The following is a 21,278-nucleotide window of genomic DNA, read 5'->3' as shown; positions in this document are numbered from 1 at the left end:
GACTGGTGTTCAGTGCTTGAGGACAAGTTTACACAGGAGACCCGACTCTGGAGGAGCTCCAAAACCAAAGTGGTACTTTCTAACAGATGATCTTGAGTTTCTTAAAAAAAGTTTTTTGGAGCCTCAGGTGGCTGGCAAGAACAGACAGAGACGGGAGCTGCAGGCCAAACAAAACGAGCGACTGCTGATAACTCAAGACGCACTGGCTCTGTGGCTGCGTTTTTTCCAACTACACAATGCCCACCTGTCTTGTGGGAGCCACACCCCCAATTCACCCATAATATCCCCAATGTTAACCCCTACCTGTTGTAATGGGCTGCTGTCCCTACTGGGATTGGCCCCAATTCCTTAACCAATACAGCAGACAGATCGGTTCAGGCTCCATTTCAAGGCTGTATGCTCCCCCTACCCACTAGATATCAGCATCCCTGGGCTTTGGTACCCATTCAGACAACTGCAGGGACTACTGGGAATTGTAGTCCAGTAGCACAGTCCTGCTGGGGGTCCATGGGTGCTCTCTTCAGATCAGCAGATGTTCTGTAAAGAACAAAAACTAGACAGACAGTTAGCAGATGCGCAGAAATTTAGAAAGGTGGTGGCTCAACCCAAAGGATACGAGAACAAAAATCTAAAGTCATTAGGGTGAAGACCAACAAGCCAACCAGAGTAAACGTATGCATTGATTGACATGGTTATGTAAATTCAGGTGCTTAGAATATAGAACTGGGCCCTTAAAATTTTGAACATTCTGCTCACGCAGTAACAGTCTGCTGTTATGAACGCTCCATCTTCTGCATGGTGCCACAAGGGTAAATAAATGTTGCAGATGGACAAGCGTTCTCCTGCCCGACTACCGACTCAAGAAGGTGTTAACTCGGAGGTGGGAGTTGGACTTATAATGACATTCCATAGTGTCTTCACAAGGCGGCTGGTACATCATACTTTTGTTTGTGATCTCCCGTTCCCTTGCATCAAAATCTCAGTGCGATTAAGCCCGAGTCCGATTCAGCCATAAAACACAAAAACGTTGTCTATGAAGTATTTTGCTTTGTGCGTATGCTTCACTCTCTCGTCAAATCCACCTTTAGCTCCGGCGCCTGCATGAAGACAGCCGGAGAAAAATATTCAGCCCTCAAAGAGTTAATCAAACTCTTCCCGGTAAAGGATAAAAGATGTTGATTTCTACCACACCGGTGCCCAGTCATAGCCCGGCTCACATGTCTATTGTTGCTGAAATATTGTTAACTAAACCCTTGAGCCTTTAGAATTGTGGAATCCCCAAAACTAAGACGCTTTATTTTCCTTACATACTGAATTTTATTACTTGTGCTTGCCAACCTATTGGCAGTCATTACAGACTTCACTCTTATTTATTCTGCCAGCTTCGTTTTGATGGAATTCCAATTCCAATTCCAATGCCACGGGGCAACCCACCCATAAAGGCGCCCTGATTGCGCAGTAACGTAAAGCCAGTGTGTTTCCTGAACGGGCAGAGTTTTTGCTTTGGCAGCCTTTTATTTTCTAGGTGTTTAATAAAAGTCGCCCACCTCTCCATTAGCCCGTACACACGGTGATATTTGAAATCCACTGGGAATGTCGGAGTACGAGTCAGACCCTCGTCCAGGAGAGCACACGTAGAACACCACATTCCAAAGGAATGACTTTCAGAATTAACAACTCTGAAGTGGAGCCCCACACACCAAGAGGGAATTTATGAAGAAATTGAGGAAAAGCACTCTTTCCTACAAAGAGCATAACTAACGACCGTTAATGAAAAGAGCCCCCATAACCTGCACTGCTCAATAACACCTTATGACAGGCAGCCAGAAGTGGGACACGGGGGGATACTGGTGACGGACTGAGACCACACATGAAGCTCACTGTACATGAAATAAATAATGAAAGTGGCGGAGGGGAATCTGGAGAAACAAGTAAAATGTAATAAAATAACCCGGAGTTTTATTTGTGCTGGTTAATGATGGCTGGTTATAACATACAAAAAGGACAAAATAAGGAGAAAACCGAAACAAAAGCCAAAGCTTTAGCGAGAATTTCATACATAGCAAAAATCGTCAAAAGCAACCTTGACAACCTTTAAGAGGAATCTGAAGGAGACACCAGGACGGCTCAGCTATTAGCTAAACAGAGGAAGGAGTTCGATGGACTTTAATGGTTGCCTCTCGTTTTTCGAGTCTCTTAAGTTCGTTATAAGCATGAACCAATCAGAGCACAGCTGGAATTGGCGTTTTTTTCAAAACTCTTTGTTTTCACCCACCCAGACTGCAACGCTGATGAGGTATTTTCAGAAAGTCACGGCACTGGAGAGCATTTTCAAAAAAGTATCTGCTTTCAGGGGTTAGGAACACAAGGTACAGTGGGGATGAAAGACAAAAATGGAGACTCATGTAAAGCGTAGTTGGGTGGACAGAGTCACAGAAATACAGTGGCTCAGACAGAAGAGGTTAATCCATTAGGTGACACGGGTGTCCACCGTCATCTGAGAGGTGACATCTATGAAAGTTAAGGGGTAGACATTCTGAGGGGGGGAACACCCCCTTAGGTCGCAGAAGTATGATACAAATGTCGGTGGTATGTACACAACATGGCGCCATTTGTATTTCTGAAGGAACGTGCCTTACCACCTGGTCATCAAACTAAGATTATAATGAGTGGACAGCGTTAACCCGAGGGACTCCAGGTCACCTAAGTCTAACAAAACTGAGTGGGTAATGTTACCCATGTAACGGGCGGCCAGGATACTCACCCGGCTGGGATGACGGAGGACAGCCCTCCGGGTTTGCTACACTGCCACAGTGCAGGGACGTTCAACCCTGCTGTGGGGCTCACGAACATCATGAGGGGGCGTATGGGGAACGCCCTGTGAGGGACTGCCATCTCACCCGAAAGTGCAGCTGGAAGCTAATCAGGGAACAGCTGGAGCACTTCTGGGCCATCTATAAAAGGAGACAGTTGGCACAACGCAGGAGTGGAGTCGGGTGGCAGTGGACTGAGCTAGGAGGAGAGCAAATTAGTGGAGCTTGTTGGAGCAAAGGAAGAAAGGACCGAGTACTGAGGGTTATTGTGTGCTGTGCCAGTACGTCGAATAAAGGTGTGTTGTGTGACCACAGCGTGGTGTCTGTCTGTGGTCCGGGCTATCCGTTACACCCGCTAGGTACTGTTAATGGAAATAAAAAAAAAAAAAGAGTGTGTACGTTCCATGCACTACGGGGCACGTGCCCACAGGTCTTCAAAGCTTAACAACAATGGCTACCCGCTATGGACAACATTCATCAATCCCACCTAGGGCTCCAAATGGACTTTGACTGGCACAGAGCTCAGAGAGAGGAGTCGTGAAAAAGAATTCAATCCTCGGCACCTACACCGGGGATGGAGACCTTAAATAGGAGGCCATGATAGCATGATTAGGGCCTGTAGTAAGACAAGGAAGAAGAAGGAGGTTTGGGGTCCTTTCTGGGATACTCCCATTTATTAGAAGGTATTGGACTTTAAAAGTAAATGTTTGAGGCATTTAGTGCCATGTTCTATCTGCTCCACAATGTTTACACCCTTCTTGACAAAGCAAGCAACCCTAACGATAACGTTTTAGAGGATTTCTCCAGTGCCTTCAATACCATCAAGGGACAAGCTCAGGGATATGGATGTGGATGAGCCTATAGCATATTGAATAATGGACTATATATTGGTCAGGTCACAGCTTGTGAGGCTCACGAACTGAGAGAGCAACACCGGACAACAAGGACGGGAGCTGCATGCCAAAAAAAAAAAAAACGAGCGACTGCCGATACACTCGAGACTCACTGGCTCTGTGGCTACTTTATTCAACTATACAATGCCCACCTGTTTTGTCTTGGGCGTTTTTAAAGAGCCCCTCCATCTACAATATCCCCAATGTTAATCCCTACCTGTTTTATTGGGCTTGTGTCCCTAATGGGATTGGCTCCAATTCCTTAACCGATACAGTGGATAGATTGGCTCAGGCTCCATTTCAAGGCTGTACGCTTGTAGATCTCAGACTAGAGATAAAACAGCAGATCACGTCACTTGAAGAAATGATCCGATAATTTGGCACCAATAGGGTGCATTAGCAAAGACCACAGAGGGTCAGGTGGAGAACTTGGCCTACAAATCAACATCAGCCAAAGCAAGGATCTGACGCACCAAAAAGCCACCATGCCTGGTGTCTAATCAGGGAGTGGATGTGATGCACTTCTACAAGTACTTGGGGGTCCATTTGGCAAGGCTGGACTCCTTTCTTAGGAGACTAGGTTCCTTTAATATGGGTAGTGACCTCCGCTACATCTGCGGTGGGCTGGCGCCGTGCCCGGGGTTTGTTCCTGCCTTGTGCCCTGTGTTGGCTGGGATTGGCTCCAGCACACTCACGTGACCCTGTAGTTAGGATATAGTGGGTTGGACAATGACTGACTGACCTCTGTTACATGCTCTACAATTCTGTAATAGTCAATGTGGGGTGCTGACAAGGGGGTGAGAAGATAGAGGAGAGGAGTCACGTGGCCCAATTTGAGGACTGCCTTCAACTTAACATCAGCAAAACCAAGAAGCAGCTTATCGACTTTCACCACACCAAAGAGCCTCTACGTCCGGTGTCTATTCAGGGAGTGGATGTGGAATTGATGCATTGCTACAAGTACTTGAGGGTCCACATCGATGACAGGCTCAATCGGTCCTGTAACACAGAGAAAATGCACAGGACAGGCCCACCAAATCACCAAGCCAAAAAGAAGACAAGCTCAGTTATGGGATACCCACTGGAACCCCTGGAGGTCTTGGTGGAGGAAAAAGAAATGACGACAAAACTGGGTGCCATTATGGACAATGCCGCACAACCTCTGTGACGCACGCTCATCGAGAACTTTTAGCCAAAGAATTAGTTAACAAAAGTGTGCCAAGAAACGCAATTGGGGGGGGGCCTCACTGGGCCTGCTCTCTTATCTTTAACCAAATAGACATTGTCTTTTCTGCAATTCTGTGTATTTTAGGGGGGTTATTGTTGTTGCTGTTTGTTACATTTATTGAGCTTCTTTGAAAAGATGAATTCCCCCCCTTGGAACAAAAAGTCTATCTCGATGCAACACCATGAGTTAAGGAATACTCTCTTGCTATTCTTTAATTAAAATCGAGTAATAACACTAGTGACACCAGTTAAGTGGCACCAACATCCTGCAGAAGACTCTTCTATCTTCCCAGAAGTGAAGGGTTCTGATGAGACAGGATGTGACCGACGTCAGTCACCAGACAGGGCTGCCTGTTCTCTGGAAACAGGAATGGACGCTGCTGTTCTCTATGGTTTAACACTTTCTAGTCCCTTTGGCATCCCAATAAATTGATTCCCATAAGACACTTACAAAGCCCACTGTTATCACAGAGGACCAACATTTAAAACACAATAACATAAAGACGGTAGATAATAATTAACCAAAAAGTTAAAAACTAAACGAACCACTTACTAATCTAACCCAACTGGAAATCCCAGATTGCCAGAATGTAAGCAAAATGGTCTTTTCCAGTGGGGCATCTAGGGAGTTCCATTTAGTTGACACTTATGAAAATGACAGAAAGGTTTTCCTTCATGTTAAAATGAGTGGTGGCTCCGAGGCGAAGGATCTGTGCTGGTATCCAGAAGGTTGCCGGTTCATATCCCTGTCACTGCCAAAAAAGATCCTACTCTGCTGGGCCCTTGAGCAAGACCCTTAACCTGTAATTGCTCCAGGGGCGCTGTACAATGGCTGACCCTGCGCTCTGACCTCAAGGGGTATGCGAAAACTAACAAATTCCTAATACAAGAAAATTGTATAAGACGAAATAAAGAACAAAACAAAATGTTACTAGCTTGGAGGACATGCCCACTGCTTCTGAAGTGCCTGTCCATACATGCCATGCAGAGCTAGAGGTGTCCATTCAAGATAAGCTCAGCTTAATCGCCACCTGCAATAGTTCAGGCTTGTCTGGGTCAGGCTTAGAATTTTTTAATTCCCCCCCCCCCCCAAATGTTTATTCACATAAACAGATACTATAGTGCCACATAATGTCTGACCATATACTGTACATGTCCTTGACGGGAGCACCCAATCTCACATATCATGCGATTCTTGAGAGTTGTAGCATCATCAAGGCTTAATTTGCTGAAAATATTACCACAAAGTGCACCATGGCTGCCAAACGCAGAAACACCAGTGCTAGTGATAGCAGCAGCAAGACACAACGAGAATTATTGATACCGACGTGATATTAAACAACGCAAAAGGTAGAAAATGAAGGGAATGCTATTGTTCGCAATTTGTTTTCAGGGATTGTTGTGATTGTCAAGTGCGACATCCCCAAAGACAAAATTCCCCAGGCTGTTAGAGGATTGGCTCCACTGAAAGCTACAAGGCTAACAGAAATGAGAGAGGGGCCTTTATCAGTTAAGGGGAAATAAATGGGCACTGCCATACTGAGATGGTTTTGTTGGTGGTTGGCATGCTATTCCTAGGCTTGAAAACTGGAAATAAGCAACATGTGACATCATCAGTGGGACACAAAGGTCATTTTAAACCACAAAAGATACGGTGGTATTTGTTTTTAAATGTACAGAAGAAAAATAAGCCACACTTTAGAGCACAATTTCCCTCAGTAAATAAATATATACCATGATGGCGAAGAAATAACTTCTGATTTAATGTAAATAATACCAAATTACTCTTAATCCTGCTGTTCCCTTTTGCTTCATTATTGAGCACCTGTGGATTACAATGTAGGCTCAGCCTCTGATGGTAATCTTCTTATATAATACGTTACCACGGCTGTCCACTTGCCTGTCCAGGATTTTAAAATCACCCGTCGCTCGCAAACCATTGGACCTGAAATTTGGTACACACATACTATGCGACGTCTACTGTCCGCTTTCGGGGTGATGATTGACCTTTAACGTTATTCTTCTTTTTAAATTTTATTGTAGAATCAACTCACGGCTGCGGCCAGCTGGGCAGTTGTATGGCACATGTGTATGGGCGCCGTTCTCATCCCTACCACCTTCACCATCACTTCCTCTACCGCTTCATATCATTCTTGAGGCTGATTGAAGACTTTGTGCATTTTTCTTAATTTTTCACTTTAGCTGGCAGTTAAGTAATTGCAACACAAACACCGACTTAATCAGTTTTAACGCAAAAAGATGCCGATGACAGAAGAGAAGAAGCGGGCCGCTAGGGTGGAGAAGAGAAGAAGAGCTGCTCACGAAACAGCAAGCACATACTGTAAACCTCTGAGCAAACGAATGGTAAATGTGCAGAGAAAAAGGAGGAAAACTGAGTCTGTTCACTGCACGTTAATCGTGCAGTACGCCATTACTGGTAACAATAATAATTCTTTAAACTTGTATAGCGCTTTCATATCGAGTTGGGTGCCACTTTAACCACCGTTAATGTGCAGCATCCACCTGGATGCTGTGATTGCAGCCATTTTTGTGCCAGTAGGCTCACTACACATTAGCTGTTAGGTGATGAAGTGGGGAGAGAGACAGAGACAGACAGACGATTAGAGACCGAGAATGATTAGGGGGCCACGGTGGGCAGTTCAGCCAAGACATCGGGATACACCCTACTATTCACAAAGGGATCTTTTCGACCACAGAGAGAGTCAAGACCTCCATTTTGAGTCTCACCTGAAGGACGGCACCATTTTTGCAGCACAGTGCCCCTACACTGGGGCATTGCGATTCGCATTCATACCCCCGCTGGCCTCACCAACACCACTTTTCAGCAACAACCCAAGCTTTTCCCCATCCAAGTACTGCCCAGGCCCAAAGATGCTTAGCTTCAGGTGGACGACCTCTTCGGAGGTGCATGTGGTATGGCCGCTGTAAACAAAACTAACTCCCTACTCGATGGTGTGGCACCCTTTCACAAAGAACTTTGCTTGAAACTTATCCCTTACTCCCCAGATGGCCCATTTTCCCCATGGGATGACTCCTTCACAAGATCAAATAGATGATGCGATGCCAGCCTGCCCACTAAATGCCACCCACACACAGACAAAAAGCAGCCCTGCCAAGTGCCGGCATGTGAGCAGTTTGACTTGAAACCTTCTTTTTTGGCTGCTTCTTTCTTCCTTGTTTAGATGTGGCAAAAACAGCCCTAAGTTAACTACGCCATAAAAGAAAGGAAGCAACAGCTCCCACAAAATTCCAGTCATTAGTTACTGCCATGTTTGACTTGGAGTCGGACCACAAAATGCAACAAACGGCACACAGATTGTTTGTGTCAGAATTCCCCGTTGCTCATCCATGTAAAGTGGGTGGCAAGTTAAGAAATAAAACAAAACCAAAAAAACAGACTTGAAAGAAAACATGAAAAGGAGGTCGGTTAGAACTTGCAAAATGAGAATATAAATGAAAATCTGATCTGTTCAGACATAAAGCAAATAGAATTAGAGCTCAGGTGCTCCAGAAACGTGTTGCATAGCTGGAACAGCAAGGAGGTCAAAAGGCATTCTGATCAATAAGACGGTTTATCAGCCATTTTACTTTTAACCAGAAATCCTTCAAGGCCTTAAGCAAATGTCTGAAGTCCACAAAGTGAATTCGGCACATTTTTTGCCCCCCAGTGAAAGACACCATAGAAGAGGACACTAAGGAGAAGGTCTTTAAAAGACTCGAACTATAGGGGAGGACGTGTGTGTGTGTGTGTTTGGAAGACAGCAACCTGAAGTATAACTGAATCGGAGACCACGTGGCCTTGTAGAGCCCCCCAGCCTTTTATTCCTATTCAGGCGGGGAGACCGAAGGGTGATTTACATTTATTTGTAGTACCACTTTATTATCATGAAGTTAACCTTGAATAAATGGCCAGTGGAGATCACCCTTGGCCAGTGGGTTCCTGTTTTGATGCCCAGCTTGGGTACATTTGTTGTAAAGTTTGTCTGAACTCACAGGAGCCTCCTAGAAGACTTCCTCTGGAGCAGCAATTCTCAATTGGCCTGGAGTGTGGATGTAGAAGTGACTAAGTATAATTCTTTTAAATTAATTCTTTGCATTTCTATAGCGCTTTTCTCTCTACTCAAAGCGCTCAGCAATTGCAGGTTAAGGGCCTTTGCTCAAGGGCCCAACGGAGCAGAGTCCCTATTGGCATTTACGGGATTCGAACCAGCAACCTTCTGATTGCCAGTGCAGATCCCTAACCTCAGAGCCACCACTTCGCCCTGTGGAGTATGACCTACCGCAGGGGTGGGCAACGTTGGTTCTGGAGGTTCCGCAGGTTTTTGTTCCAACCCAGTTTCTTAATCAGAAGTCAATCGTTGCTGATGAAGCACTTGGTGCTCAAGTGACATTTTGATGCTTCATTTTAGTGGTCTCGCTTGTTAAGGTTGCCCACCCTTAATTGCTTATTTCAGTCTTAAACGGCTGCTTATTAGCAAAAAGATGCTAATGACAAAGGAGCCTGCAGTTCTCCATCTATCTTGTTTTTATTTACACCTGTGGATGCATCCTGCACTATTTGGTTCAACAACAGACTTAAGAGATAAATGTGACAGACTGGAAATGATCCATTTTAGGCTTCAAATCATTTGGATGATGTTCTTGGAAAGGGAAAAAAAAAATAAAAAATCTACGACATAATTACCCAACATTGCAGACTAACATAAAATTATATTGGGTCAGCGATTGGCAAGGATTGGATTCTAATTAAGCAATTGGGTTGGAATGAGAACCTGCAGGGACTGTGCACCCTCAGGACTGAAGCTGCCCACCCCGACTTAGCAGAAGTTGGGCACACATCTCTCTCTCTATATATATATAAAATCCAACATCTGAACTACTACTTTCCTATAATTTGGCTTGAACATTCCAGTTGATTTTGTGACTTCTCTCATCGCGCTAAGTATCAGAGTTTGGTTGTGGTACCGATTTATTCACGCAAACCCGCAAGACAGGCTGTGGGCCGAGGGAAGGTGGTGGCGGGACCTCAGGAGTAGGGAGCCGGGCAGGGCCCTCCTCACTCACACGCCAGCCTCCATTTAAGTCACTCTACCGCTCGCCACGTGTTGGAGCGCACCTTGCCTCTGCTTAGCTGGTGATACCTGCTTGTTCAGCAAGCTATCTACAGATTGTTAAAAAGTGTAACGTTTCATGTTTTTGAGAGAGAAATCACAGCTACAGTGGAACCTCGGTTCACGAACGTCTCAGTACACGTACAAATCGGTTTACGACCCAAAAGTTTTCCAAACTTTTGCCTCGGTTCATGACCACACACTCGGTATATGAACAAGCCAGTTTCCCTTTGGATTTGTACATGCTCAGTCTCTACCTGTGCATTTCCTGTGCAGCGAGCAAGAGAGAGAGAGCGAGAGAGCGTGCGATACATACACACACACACAGGCAGTGCGAGAGAGACAGACAGACAGACAGACAGACACACACACAGGCAGTGCGAGCAAGAGAGAGGGCTGGACTCATAAGGTAGGAAGGCCGTTAAAGAATGCATTGGGCTCGATTTTGTTTTCACTTCTGTTTACAGCGATCGGTTCGTAGCGTGCATTGTTGCAATGTTACTTTTCTTGGTGGTTTATTAAATTACGGATTTTTTCAAATGTTCATTTTTTTTCCCTGTGCTTAAAACTCAAAAAAGAGTGTTTTTAGCCAGTGGTTGGTAGTGCTATAGCGCACACTATTTCAGTGTTAGTTTTCTCTGTTGTTCAAGGTTTTCTCAGTGTTACTCAATGTTTTTACATTTAGTTTACTATTACGCTGTGCATTCTATGGTTTAATTAACTATATTTGTGCTTAAAAACTTAAAAAAATATATATATATTTACATACAGTTCGTATGGTCTGGAACGGATTAATTGTATTTACATACAATCCTATAGGGGGAAATTGCTTCGGTTCACGACCAAATCGGTTTACGACCAGAGTTTTGGAACAAATTATGGTCGTGAACCGAGGTTCCACTGTACATGTATTTTAGTGGGTACCTGCTGGTTGGCAGAGATATCACAGCCACATGCTCTTCTCTCCACGTGAGGGACGCTATCCTGTCAGAGCTGAACACGATCAGATACAGTGCCAACGTTTGACGTCGGAGCGTACCTACCCTTCTGCTTGGCCAGAGATACCTTGCCAACTTTTTACATTTTTGGCAAAGAGATCACAGCTATATTCTCGCCCCCGATAGCAAAACCAAAAATATTGTATATCAAGTGGCCTTCAGATATGAAAGCAATCAATATAAATTCTTCTCAATACAAATATTTTATGATTTTTAAAGTTTGTCCTGTTTCACTATTATGTGAGTGGAGCTGCGGGGGACAGCTAGTTTTAATTTTTCTTTACTGTAGGTCACCAAGTTTGATGTGCCCAGCGACTTTCAGTTGTATATATCGACATGGTCTGGCGCTCTCTCTACAAGTAGACATTTTGGTCCAATTTGATGACACAAACCAGGGGTTTGTTTTTTATCTTCTGATGTGAACAGAGGAAGATGAAAGACCCCTCAACATGCAAAATGAAGTCTACTCACATAGTGGAATAAAATGCTTTGGAGACATTCAACAAAAAAAGATCAACATGAACGGAGTAAGTAAATAGGCAGCACAAGGTTCCAAAGTAATTATTTATACATTTTATTTCTCTTTTCTAAAGCTTTCATAAAAAATATGCTTTTATTTTACAATTTGATATAACTTAACTACATCCAACATGTATTTCACTGTGTATTCCCTTTTACAAAAAATGAAATTAGTTTTTCCGCAGCTGTACTTCAATTTAAAACCTGACAATGCGCCCCCCCATTAGCAAGCCGAATCAGTAAAACCGTTTGTTTAGTGTCTCCATTATCAGAACACAGTTAAAAAGAATTTTCTATTTTCTATCGAGTAGTGCCAGGACATTTAATAGAAATACTGTGTTTGCTTAAATAACCATCGCCTGGAATTCTGGGAAATCAACTAAGAGCTAAATCGGTCAACTAAAATGAACCAGTTCATTAAATGAGGAGTTCCTTCCTTAACCATTGCTTACCTTATTGTAGCCATATTTCTTTACCAAATTAATGTGAGCTTGGTAGAACAGATGTCTCATTTAAATGGTTTTCCATGCTGGCACACATCGGGCATACTGGATTGATATTACAGCTATGGTGCTATTGAAATTACTTACCCGGTCAAACAGAAAGTCCTAAAAATGAGGGCTGCCACCACTTACTTGGTACTTGGCGGCCACGTTTACCATCCTCCAGGTTCCACTAAATGTAAGGGGTTGAGGTTCCCACCTGGAGGGAAGAGGAACGTGACTGGAAGATCATCCTGTGGCTGCACAGGAGCAAATCAAGTGCTGTTTGAGGGAGGTTTGGATTCTCAAGTGCAGCAAGATTCTCCAAGATAAAAGATGCAAAAATCATTAACCCGTATAGGACACGTCATCTGGAAAATTTACAATGACTCTCGGCAACGCTTTTCTCACATTACAATCTGCCCGATGGAGTAATTGCCTTTATTCTCAATAACAATCTCATTATCTTAGGTAAATTTCATACCCTATGGTTAAGAGTGAAACACAATTGGCATAAACCTGAAACACCTGATAATCTCCATAACAACTTTAAAATATTTGGGGTTTTGCCCAGCTTTAAAATGAAGTGCAGCTGACAGAGTATCACCTTTGGAATTCATGTTTGACAAGTACACTGACCTGACCACCTTAAGGTTTCCAATCTGTGAAGATCAGCTTTCCTTTCAATAAATGTTGATAAAACAGGAAAGTAGCGGCATCACCTTGGTCACTGAATTTATCAAGCATTAATTGAAAAGGGACACTTTATATGAAGGAGATTTTATTAACATAAACTTTCAGTAGTAGATTGTAATACAGCAGGCACACTGGCATCAGAATTTGGCATCTGAGAATTGCACTTGACTTTTAAAGTTCTACTAAAACTCTGCGACGTTTCCAAGCAGGACAAAGTCATCGTTTCTGGAGGGGTGACATGTGGAGTGTGAACATCCTCGTGAGTGACACTTCTTGGTTCCATGCACTGCTTTGTTAAGTTTTGCCCCACTGTCCTGCCGGTGCCATGGTCTGTGAGGAATGGCTCGTTGTCATTTAGTTTTTGGTTCTGGGAACTTTTATCCTCTCCAGTTCTGTCAACATCTTGACCCACACTCTTCGGAGAGGTTGAAAGGCCATGGCTTGGCTTTACCATGGTGACCGCTGCACCACAGTCCAAGTGGATCCTACTGTCCTCAGTACCCTGTAAACTCGGTGGTTCATGTGTGCAGAATCTTTCCTTTTTGTGTGCCAGCTGATGTACCGAATGCACACAATAATTGGGCAAGATATTTTTTGGAACGGCATGCCTCGCCATCTTGTCTTGGAAACACGGAGGAAGACTGCAGTGGAAGTGCTGAATGTGGCGCAGGCAGCAGTCCACCGACGGGTGCAGGGCATCCAGCGTTGACACCGGACCATCGGCATTCAGGGGTTTCGCCAGGGAAGTGATGCCGTCTCCTAACTGCTGACAATTATGGGAATTCCATGGTTTCCTTACACAGTGATAGGACTCCACACCCCGGCAGGTCTGATTAACAGAATACTGACCTGCGGGTCTTGGTTCAGAGCAAGTCTGGACATCCTTAATGTGTGGGCAACTTTCATAGGGTTCACACGTACTTGGAGGTAAATGGACACATCTATGGTGATGTCTGCCATTCAGCAGCCTGGAGCTTACCTGCGTTTCTTCACACATTATCTTCTCGACTGCACTACAGCCGTGGGGCGACAAAGGCTTCAGTTCATAATGCTCATGATGTTCCATTTCTCCATGTTTGGAATCCACAGGACATTTGCTAGAGTTGCACAAGCTGGTCTGGCTCTTGGGAGACTGTGCCGTTGAATTGTGCAAAAAAGCCTGGCATTGTAATACTTTTGGCAGGGGGATCTGACCGCAGTTCCCTTGTGGGCCGATACACCTGCACATACACTGAAAGAAGAATGTGGCAAAGGCCCAGCTAATGCACATGATCAGCATCATGAAGGTTCCCAACTGGGTGTAAGCCAAGACGTTTGAAGGCATCATGAGTGCACCCGCCACAAAGGTCGTCAGAGCAGCCATGGCGATTGCGGATCCCATTCGGCTTATCGAGAAGCGTACTTTGCGATCTCTATCATGGTAAGGTGCAAGGCGATAGGCCACACCGTAGTGAACAGCAAAGTCCACCGAAAGTCCTACGGCAACCGAGATGGTGACCGACTCCAACACATTCAGCTCCCAGCCCAGAAGCACTAAAGAGCCCACGGTGACAAAAATGGTCCCGGTAATGGAGATAATAGCATAAAGACTTATTACGATATTCCAGGTAGTAAGAAGCATTACAATAAAAGCAACGGTCACAGACAGCCCCATTGCAACCATGGTTCCATGTGATAAGCTGCCCTGCAGGTCATAGAACAGCAAGTCAGTTGACACAAACCAGCCGTTCCGCAACCCCTCGGGGGCCGTCTTCAACTCCTCCTTGACCCAAGTGTCCACTTCTTTGAAGAACTGATCCATTTTGTCATACGTGTAGGAGAAAAAAGTATGAGCTCTGGAAGTTTAAGATGACTGCTCGGATGGTATCATTTAGGTCAAACCTCGGGCCAGGGGTGTCTCTGTTGAGACTGAAACTCGTAGTGTCGAGCTGCATAATGGCTCTCTTTAAACAGAGTTCAAAATCCTCTGCTTTGTATGGGAACGTGAACTGGTTGCAACACGGGTACGCCGCTGCTTCGTCGCAGTCTCGGCTTTCCATCCACCGTTTGAAGGTCTCGATGAAACAGCTGGTGATATCCTGCTCGTCGGTCTGAATGATGAACGTCTGGTTTCGAATCTTTTTGCAAAAATTTAACATCCAAGCTTGCGAGGCCGGACTCGAAATGTTAAATTCATTGTCCACGGTCAGATTGCCCTTATCGTTCGGATTAAGAGGATCTCCATTGTCCAGTGGCTTAATGCCCCAAATGATCATGACTGACATGTGGCGCTCGTCAGAGCTGCGGATCCGCTCAAACATAAACAGCTTCTTGTATTCCGCAATGTAGCGTTCAAACGGGTGGGACGATCGTAAAACCTGGAAACCGGAAATCTCTTGCGAGGGCAATTTCATTTTTGGGTTCACACACACAACGTAGGCTCCTCCCACAGTGATGGCCAAGAACCAAAACAGCCATATATATCGGAATTTGATGACTATGTAAGGCAACACTTTCTCAAATAATATCCTGGAAGCTTCCGAGATCGCGTAGGTCAAATTGCGGAGTTTTTGGCACAGCAGAATCCAACAACTTTTAGTGTCGTAGGCCTGCGGCTGAGGTTTTTTGAAGCAGTCGAATATGTTCAGCAGGTAGCGTTCATGCAGGACCACAACAGCTGGCAACCAGGTAATCATTAAGACATAATTCACCAAAATCGCAGTTCCAGCAAATATACCAAAGCACCGGATTGCAGTAATATCGTTAACAAAATTGGCATAAAAGGCCGCTGCGGTTGTGAAGCTTGTAACAAACATCGAGAGAGCTGCGTGCTGCAATGTGATGCTCACCGTCTGCGAAATTTCAGTACTGGGTTTGTCCACTTTTGCATAGTTCCAAACGTCACACAAGACAAAGGCATCGTCTGCTCCTATCCCGACAAGAATGATGAACGTTGTGAGATTCATGAAGGGGAAAAACTCCAAAGCGAAGATTATGCGGTAGAGAAAATATGACACGATCAAAGAACTGATGACGGCAAGCATCGTCATGAAGGTAATAAACATGGATTTTGTGTAAACGCAAATGATGAGAAGAACAAGGAGGATTGCAATGGCTGGATACACGGTATCCTTTATCAGGTACAATTCAAACAATCTGAATTTGATTCCAAAGTCTATCCCAGTGACGGCCGTGATCCCATCAGAGTAATTCCATTTCTCAAAATTATCCAAGTAGATGTTCATCTTCTCATCTTTCGAGCCCCCGTACATTGGGGAAAGTAGCATACTGTACTTTAACGTTGGCATCACATAGTCAGCAGTCTCGGGACTCAGGAAATCCTTATCCACTAGGTAGTGAAGGATCTGGTAGACAGCATTGAATTTTGTACATTTCCGAGGCACATTTGGACATTTTGCCTGTTCCTTCCTTCTGCTCGACTTCTCCCAGCACTCCGAATGCAAGGTTCCATTGTGATAAAATTTGGCACAAGATCGCAGGAGTTTTAAGGTATCCGAAGCATCACGATCTGTAATGTAATGGCAGGAGGATTTGTTATTTAAGAGAGCAATGTAGTTGCCCAAAATCCAGCTTGGGCAGCATGATTCCGATACTTTCCGAAGGCAAATGTTCGAGAACTCTGGGTGAGATTGGATCTGTAAAGACAAAAAAAAGTATATATACATGTATTAACAAATGAAGTGTTGGAAAGAGCATGAAGAGGCATCAAAACCTTAAATGGCTGTTTCTGGCTACACCCATCAGCCACAACTTTAAAACCACTTGCGTATACTGTGTGGGGCCCCCCCACCCCATGGTGATCCATCCAGGAATGGACTTCACAAGACCCCTGCACCAACATGTTAGCAGCAGATCCTTCAAGTCCTGTAAAATGTGAGGTGGGACCTCCACAGATGGGACTTGTTTCTCCAGCACATCCCACAGAGGCTCAGTTGGATTGAGATCTGGGGAATTTGAAGGCCACATCAACACCTCCAACTCTGTCGTGTTCCTCAAACCATTCATGAGCATGTTTTGCAGTGTGGCAGTGAAAGAAGGCTACTATCATCCGAGAATACCATTGCCATGGTCTACAACTATCTTTAGGTAGGTGGTACATGTCAAAGTAACATCCACATGAATGCCAGGAACTAAGGTTTCTCAGCAGAACTTTGCTCAGAGCATCACTCCGCCAACTTGCCTTCTTCCCATAGTGAATCTTGCTGCTATTTCTTCTCCAGGTAAACGACACACACGTACCTGGTTATCCACAAGACATAAGAGAAAATGTGATTCATCAGACCAGGCCACCACCTCCTACTGCTCCATAGTGCAGATTTGATGCTCACATGCCCACTGTAGAGCACTTTCGGTGGTGGACAGGGTCAGCACGAACACTCTGACCAGTCTGCAACTACACATCAAGCTGAGATGCACTGTTTGTTTTGACGCCTCCCCTTATGGCCAACATTAGCAGCAATTTGGGCTATAGTAGCTAATCCAAGGGATCAGACCAGGAGGACTAGCCTTCATATTCAATACTCATCAATAAACCTTGGGGGCCCATGACCCTGCCACCGGTTCACTGGATGTCCTTCCTCAGACCACTTTTGGTAGGTACTAACCACTGCATAGTGGGAACACCTCACAAGAACTGCCATTTTGGAGATGTTCTCACCCAGTCTAGCCATCACAATTTGTCCCTTGTCAAAGTTGCTCAGATCATTACAGTTGCCCATTTTCCCTGCTTCAAGTACATCACCTTCAAGAATGGACTGTTCACTTGCTGCCTGATAGAGCCCACCCCTTGACAGGTGGCACTTTAATGAGATAATACCTCTGTGTTGTGTCGGACTGATGCATTTTAACAACACATACAAGGCTATCTATAAGCACAAGTTTGATTACCAAGTCTACAAGTGTAAATTTGGAAAACACACATGACCATGTCCCTCAGCAGATGATGTAGGAGGCGCTGCATGAATATGGGGAAGCAGGGCCGCTCTTGCATGACGTTCGCACCCTATATGAACGCAGTGGCGTTGCCATTAAGTCGAATTTGTTCACTGTGGGTGTCGGGCTAAATCAAAGCTTAGTTTTCTCACCACTCCCATTTGTGGTTTTAATGGACTGGATATCAAGACACATCGAGGTTGTCCATTTGTGGAGATTAAGGTTAGCATTGATGGTTTATGCAGATGATGTTGTCCCCTTTGCTTCATCACTCAAGCGATATGCAGCTGAGATGAGGATAACCATCTCCAAACCTGAGCTTACGGTTCTCTCTCTGAAAACAGTGGACGGCTCCTCTCCTGGTGTGTTGTGGGGGAGTTCAAGCATCTCAGTGTCTTATTCATGATTGATGGAAAAAGGAAGTACGAGACCGAGAAGTGGATTGGAGCGGCAACCACTGTTCTGCAGGTGCTGTTACCAATCCATGGTGGTGAATCCAAGGACACAACTCTCCGCTTACCAGTTAATTGACATCCCGATCCTCACCTTAGCTGTCTGTAATGCCCGAAAAAGTGACATCACGAGTACAAGTGGCAGAATTGAGGTTTGTTTACATGGTGGATAGAAACATTTCATGACAGGGTGAGAAGCTCCATGATTAGGATGAGTCTCAGAGTAGAGTCACTGCTCCTCCAGATCAAGAAAGGCTAGTTAAGGTGCTTTGGGCATGGTCATAAGGAAGCCCACCACAGGGAAGCCCCACCTAGAGCTACCCCACTGGACAGAGACCCTGTGGTACATCAGGACACGCAGCATGGATTATCTATCTTGGCTGGCTTGACAACGCCTGGAAATTCCCCAGGAAGGATGGGAATCTGTAGCCGAGGACAGGGAAGTCTGGGTAGACCTGCTTGGCCTGCTGCCACTGTGACCCTCATCAGGAAAAGCAGTTTCAGAAAACAAGAAATGAGATGAGATATTGACACATCCATTCTCCATCCCAATTATTGAAAGTTGCAGGTTTGGTTGCAGAGCCTGCCTCGTCAGTAGCGAGTATTAGGTAGGAAACCAAATCCCCAGTCCACAGCTGAGCACATGATCTCGCACCAGGCCAAGGCAGAGGAGACAATTAAGCTGGCATGCACAGGCAATTTGTAATTCTAAACTGGCACTGTATTTGTGTGGGTGAGTGGGCCCTGCCATCCCTTCCTGGGTTGCTCCCTGCCTTGTTATCAATGCAATCCTAACCCTAAATTAGGTCAAGTGGGTTCAGGTGTGTTAGAAATGTAAACCTTTGGGATGCTGTAGGAAAACCAAAGTATTTTAGGAAAAAATACAGCAGAGCAGTGGGGTATATGTGGCGGATTGGGGGGGGGGGGGGGGGTGTTTAGGTACTTTTCCATCATTTCTCCCATTTGTTGCCATCATTTTTACTAGACTTGTGTTTTATTCATTGTGTTTTGGTGGTCGTGGGCTGATGTTATCATCACTAGCCAATGGACAGTCACCTCTGCAGTGGTCACGTTTCTGATTGGTGCCCCTCATTGGAGGAGATGGTTGAGTCTACTAGAGATGACCGGAGACCCTTACAATTTTTTTAGGCCAACAGGCAACAGCAAATGCCTTCCAGTTGGGATCCTACTGTTGTGAACTTGGGAGTCCCAAAAAAACTACCAAAAAATGCCCACTACAGTGAACTTTCACTGCCAAACCCCAGCTGGTAAAGGGGCAGACAGAGTCTTTATAAAATAAAAGAAATGTGTTTAACAAAAATGCTCTCTCATAATACTTTAAAGAGCACAAAAGGCAAACAGTGATTGTAAAGGTAATCCCAAAAGCAAAATAAGTCCCAATACAGATATCTGAAGAGCAACCCAAAATGGAGTAACAAAGTCAAAAATCCAAAGAATCACCAAGCAGTAGACAATAGTAAGATAAACTCACCAAACTGCCAAGAAAATTCAAAATGAACCCCCAGAAACCGTGGGAGACCCTCTGGAATTTATAAAGGCGAGGGCAGCGCCTGGTGGTGATTGGCAGACACATGGAACATAACCAAGGCATATAGTAAACCAGGCAGATAATAAATCAAAGAAACATTAACATAAATAACTGATTTAAAAATGAACAAAAAAAGGACATAAAACTTTGAAGCCTAGCCAGGAGAAGGGACCCCAGCTGAAATAGAACACCTACACCTTTGGTTATTTCCAATGTGTCTACTTCATTCATTCATTCATTCATTCATATTCCCTCCCACCACCCAGTACAGGGTTACCCAGAAGTACTCACCCTTTCAAAATCCAGTCTACACATTGACTTGATCGCCTGAACGTTCCATAAGTTCTTTCCTTCTGCAGAAGAATACACCACTCGGGATGCAGAGTAATCTGTTAAAAAATAATTTCAGATGAAACAAACAAAAAAAAAAAAAAACACAAAGCAGTACTACTACCACCTCTTGCCTTGGGGTCATGAAATACTACAGTGTGATCTGTCGACGGAGGACCAGCGCTGGAAAGGCTGCAATGGAGGCGCAATGGCCACTGAAGCAGTGGATCATGGGTTTTGATGTCCATCCATCTCACCTAACTTCTTTAATAAAAAATTTCCTTCACTGTTTTTGTTGTGGTCTGTGATGTCTTCGTTGTTTGAAGCCTTGGTATCATCCTTTACCCGGGACAAATCGATAGTCATGTACTAAGATGGACTAGGACAATGAGGGCACCAACAACGTTGGTGCAGAAGTGCTGAGTGCATTGTACTCAAAGCAGTGTCCAAAAAAAGTCGAGTGCTGATCAGTAAATTACCAAGGATACAAAGTCTTCATAGAAGTTAAAATCCATCAATAAATAAAGCCAACAAACAGGTTATAATTAAAAATAAAAACACAACAGGCGATTTTTGTCCCCCTTTATGCCTCTTGACCCCCCAGTGCATCACGCTCTCAGTCTTGTTTTCACACTTCATCGTCCTGGGATACCTGTGAGCTCAGTCAATAGTCTGACTGCTGTTTCCACCACTATACCTCGGTGTACGTAGGGACCACTGAGCCCCACTCACTCATCCCACCACTATCCTTTAGTGGTGTGTGGAACCACCATCACCGCATTCGACTGCTCCTGCTCCTCTCCAATGCTCAGCAGGAACACCACCACTCGAGCACCGACATCCCCCCCCCCCCCCCCCAAACTTCTGACCACCTCGCCTCCTTTCCCTCTGCAGTGGCTCAATCCAACGTAGGCATTTTTGTCTTCGCCGCTCTTCCTTGACTTTTCCTCCTCCAACCATTCAAACTTCTTGTCATTCTTCACTTTTCTCCCCTCTCGATTTCACACTCACAGGTCCCCTTTAATACCCATCGAGTTGAGGTGTGCCAAACGACCCACAAAGGCTCAATGAGGTTCAGCTGTGCTAACCGCTTTTGTGAACGTCACACACAACGCCCTCATCAAGTTCTCCGTGCCTGCACGATTTTCACCCTGCTACACCTATACTTCTGGGGGTCTGAGTGGCAGTGGAGTCACCGACTCCTTGATGCACTTCACCACATGATTCTAAGTCTCCCCAGGTGTGGCCATATTGA

General features: G+C 44.9%; 2 protein-coding genes across 2 annotated transcripts in view; both read right to left on the bottom strand.

Annotated features, from left to right (window-relative positions):
- The window catches only part of brox (BRO1 domain and CAAX motif containing), a 445,085-nt gene that overhangs the window by 101,885 nt on the left and 321,922 nt on the right, over positions 1-21,278 (bottom strand). The window lies entirely within an intron of this gene.
- The window catches only part of disp1 (dispatched homolog 1 (Drosophila)), a 159,196-nt gene continuing 149,531 nt past the window's right edge, over positions 11,614-21,278 (bottom strand). Inside the window, 3 exon segments of the mRNA XM_028821042.2 lie at positions 11,614-14,573; positions 14,575-16,395; positions 19,985-20,082. Of these exon segments, the coding sequence (XP_028676875.2) occupies positions 12,849-14,573; positions 14,575-16,395; positions 19,985-20,082 (3,644 nt within the window). The 3' untranslated portion in view covers positions 11,614-12,848.

Source organism: Erpetoichthys calabaricus, chromosome 15 (assembly GCF_900747795.2).
Source record: "Erpetoichthys calabaricus chromosome 15, fErpCal1.3, whole genome shotgun sequence".
NCBI lineage: Eukaryota > Metazoa > Chordata > Cladistia > Polypteriformes > Polypteridae > Erpetoichthys > Erpetoichthys calabaricus.
This window is presented reverse-complemented; position numbering and strand designations above follow the sequence as displayed.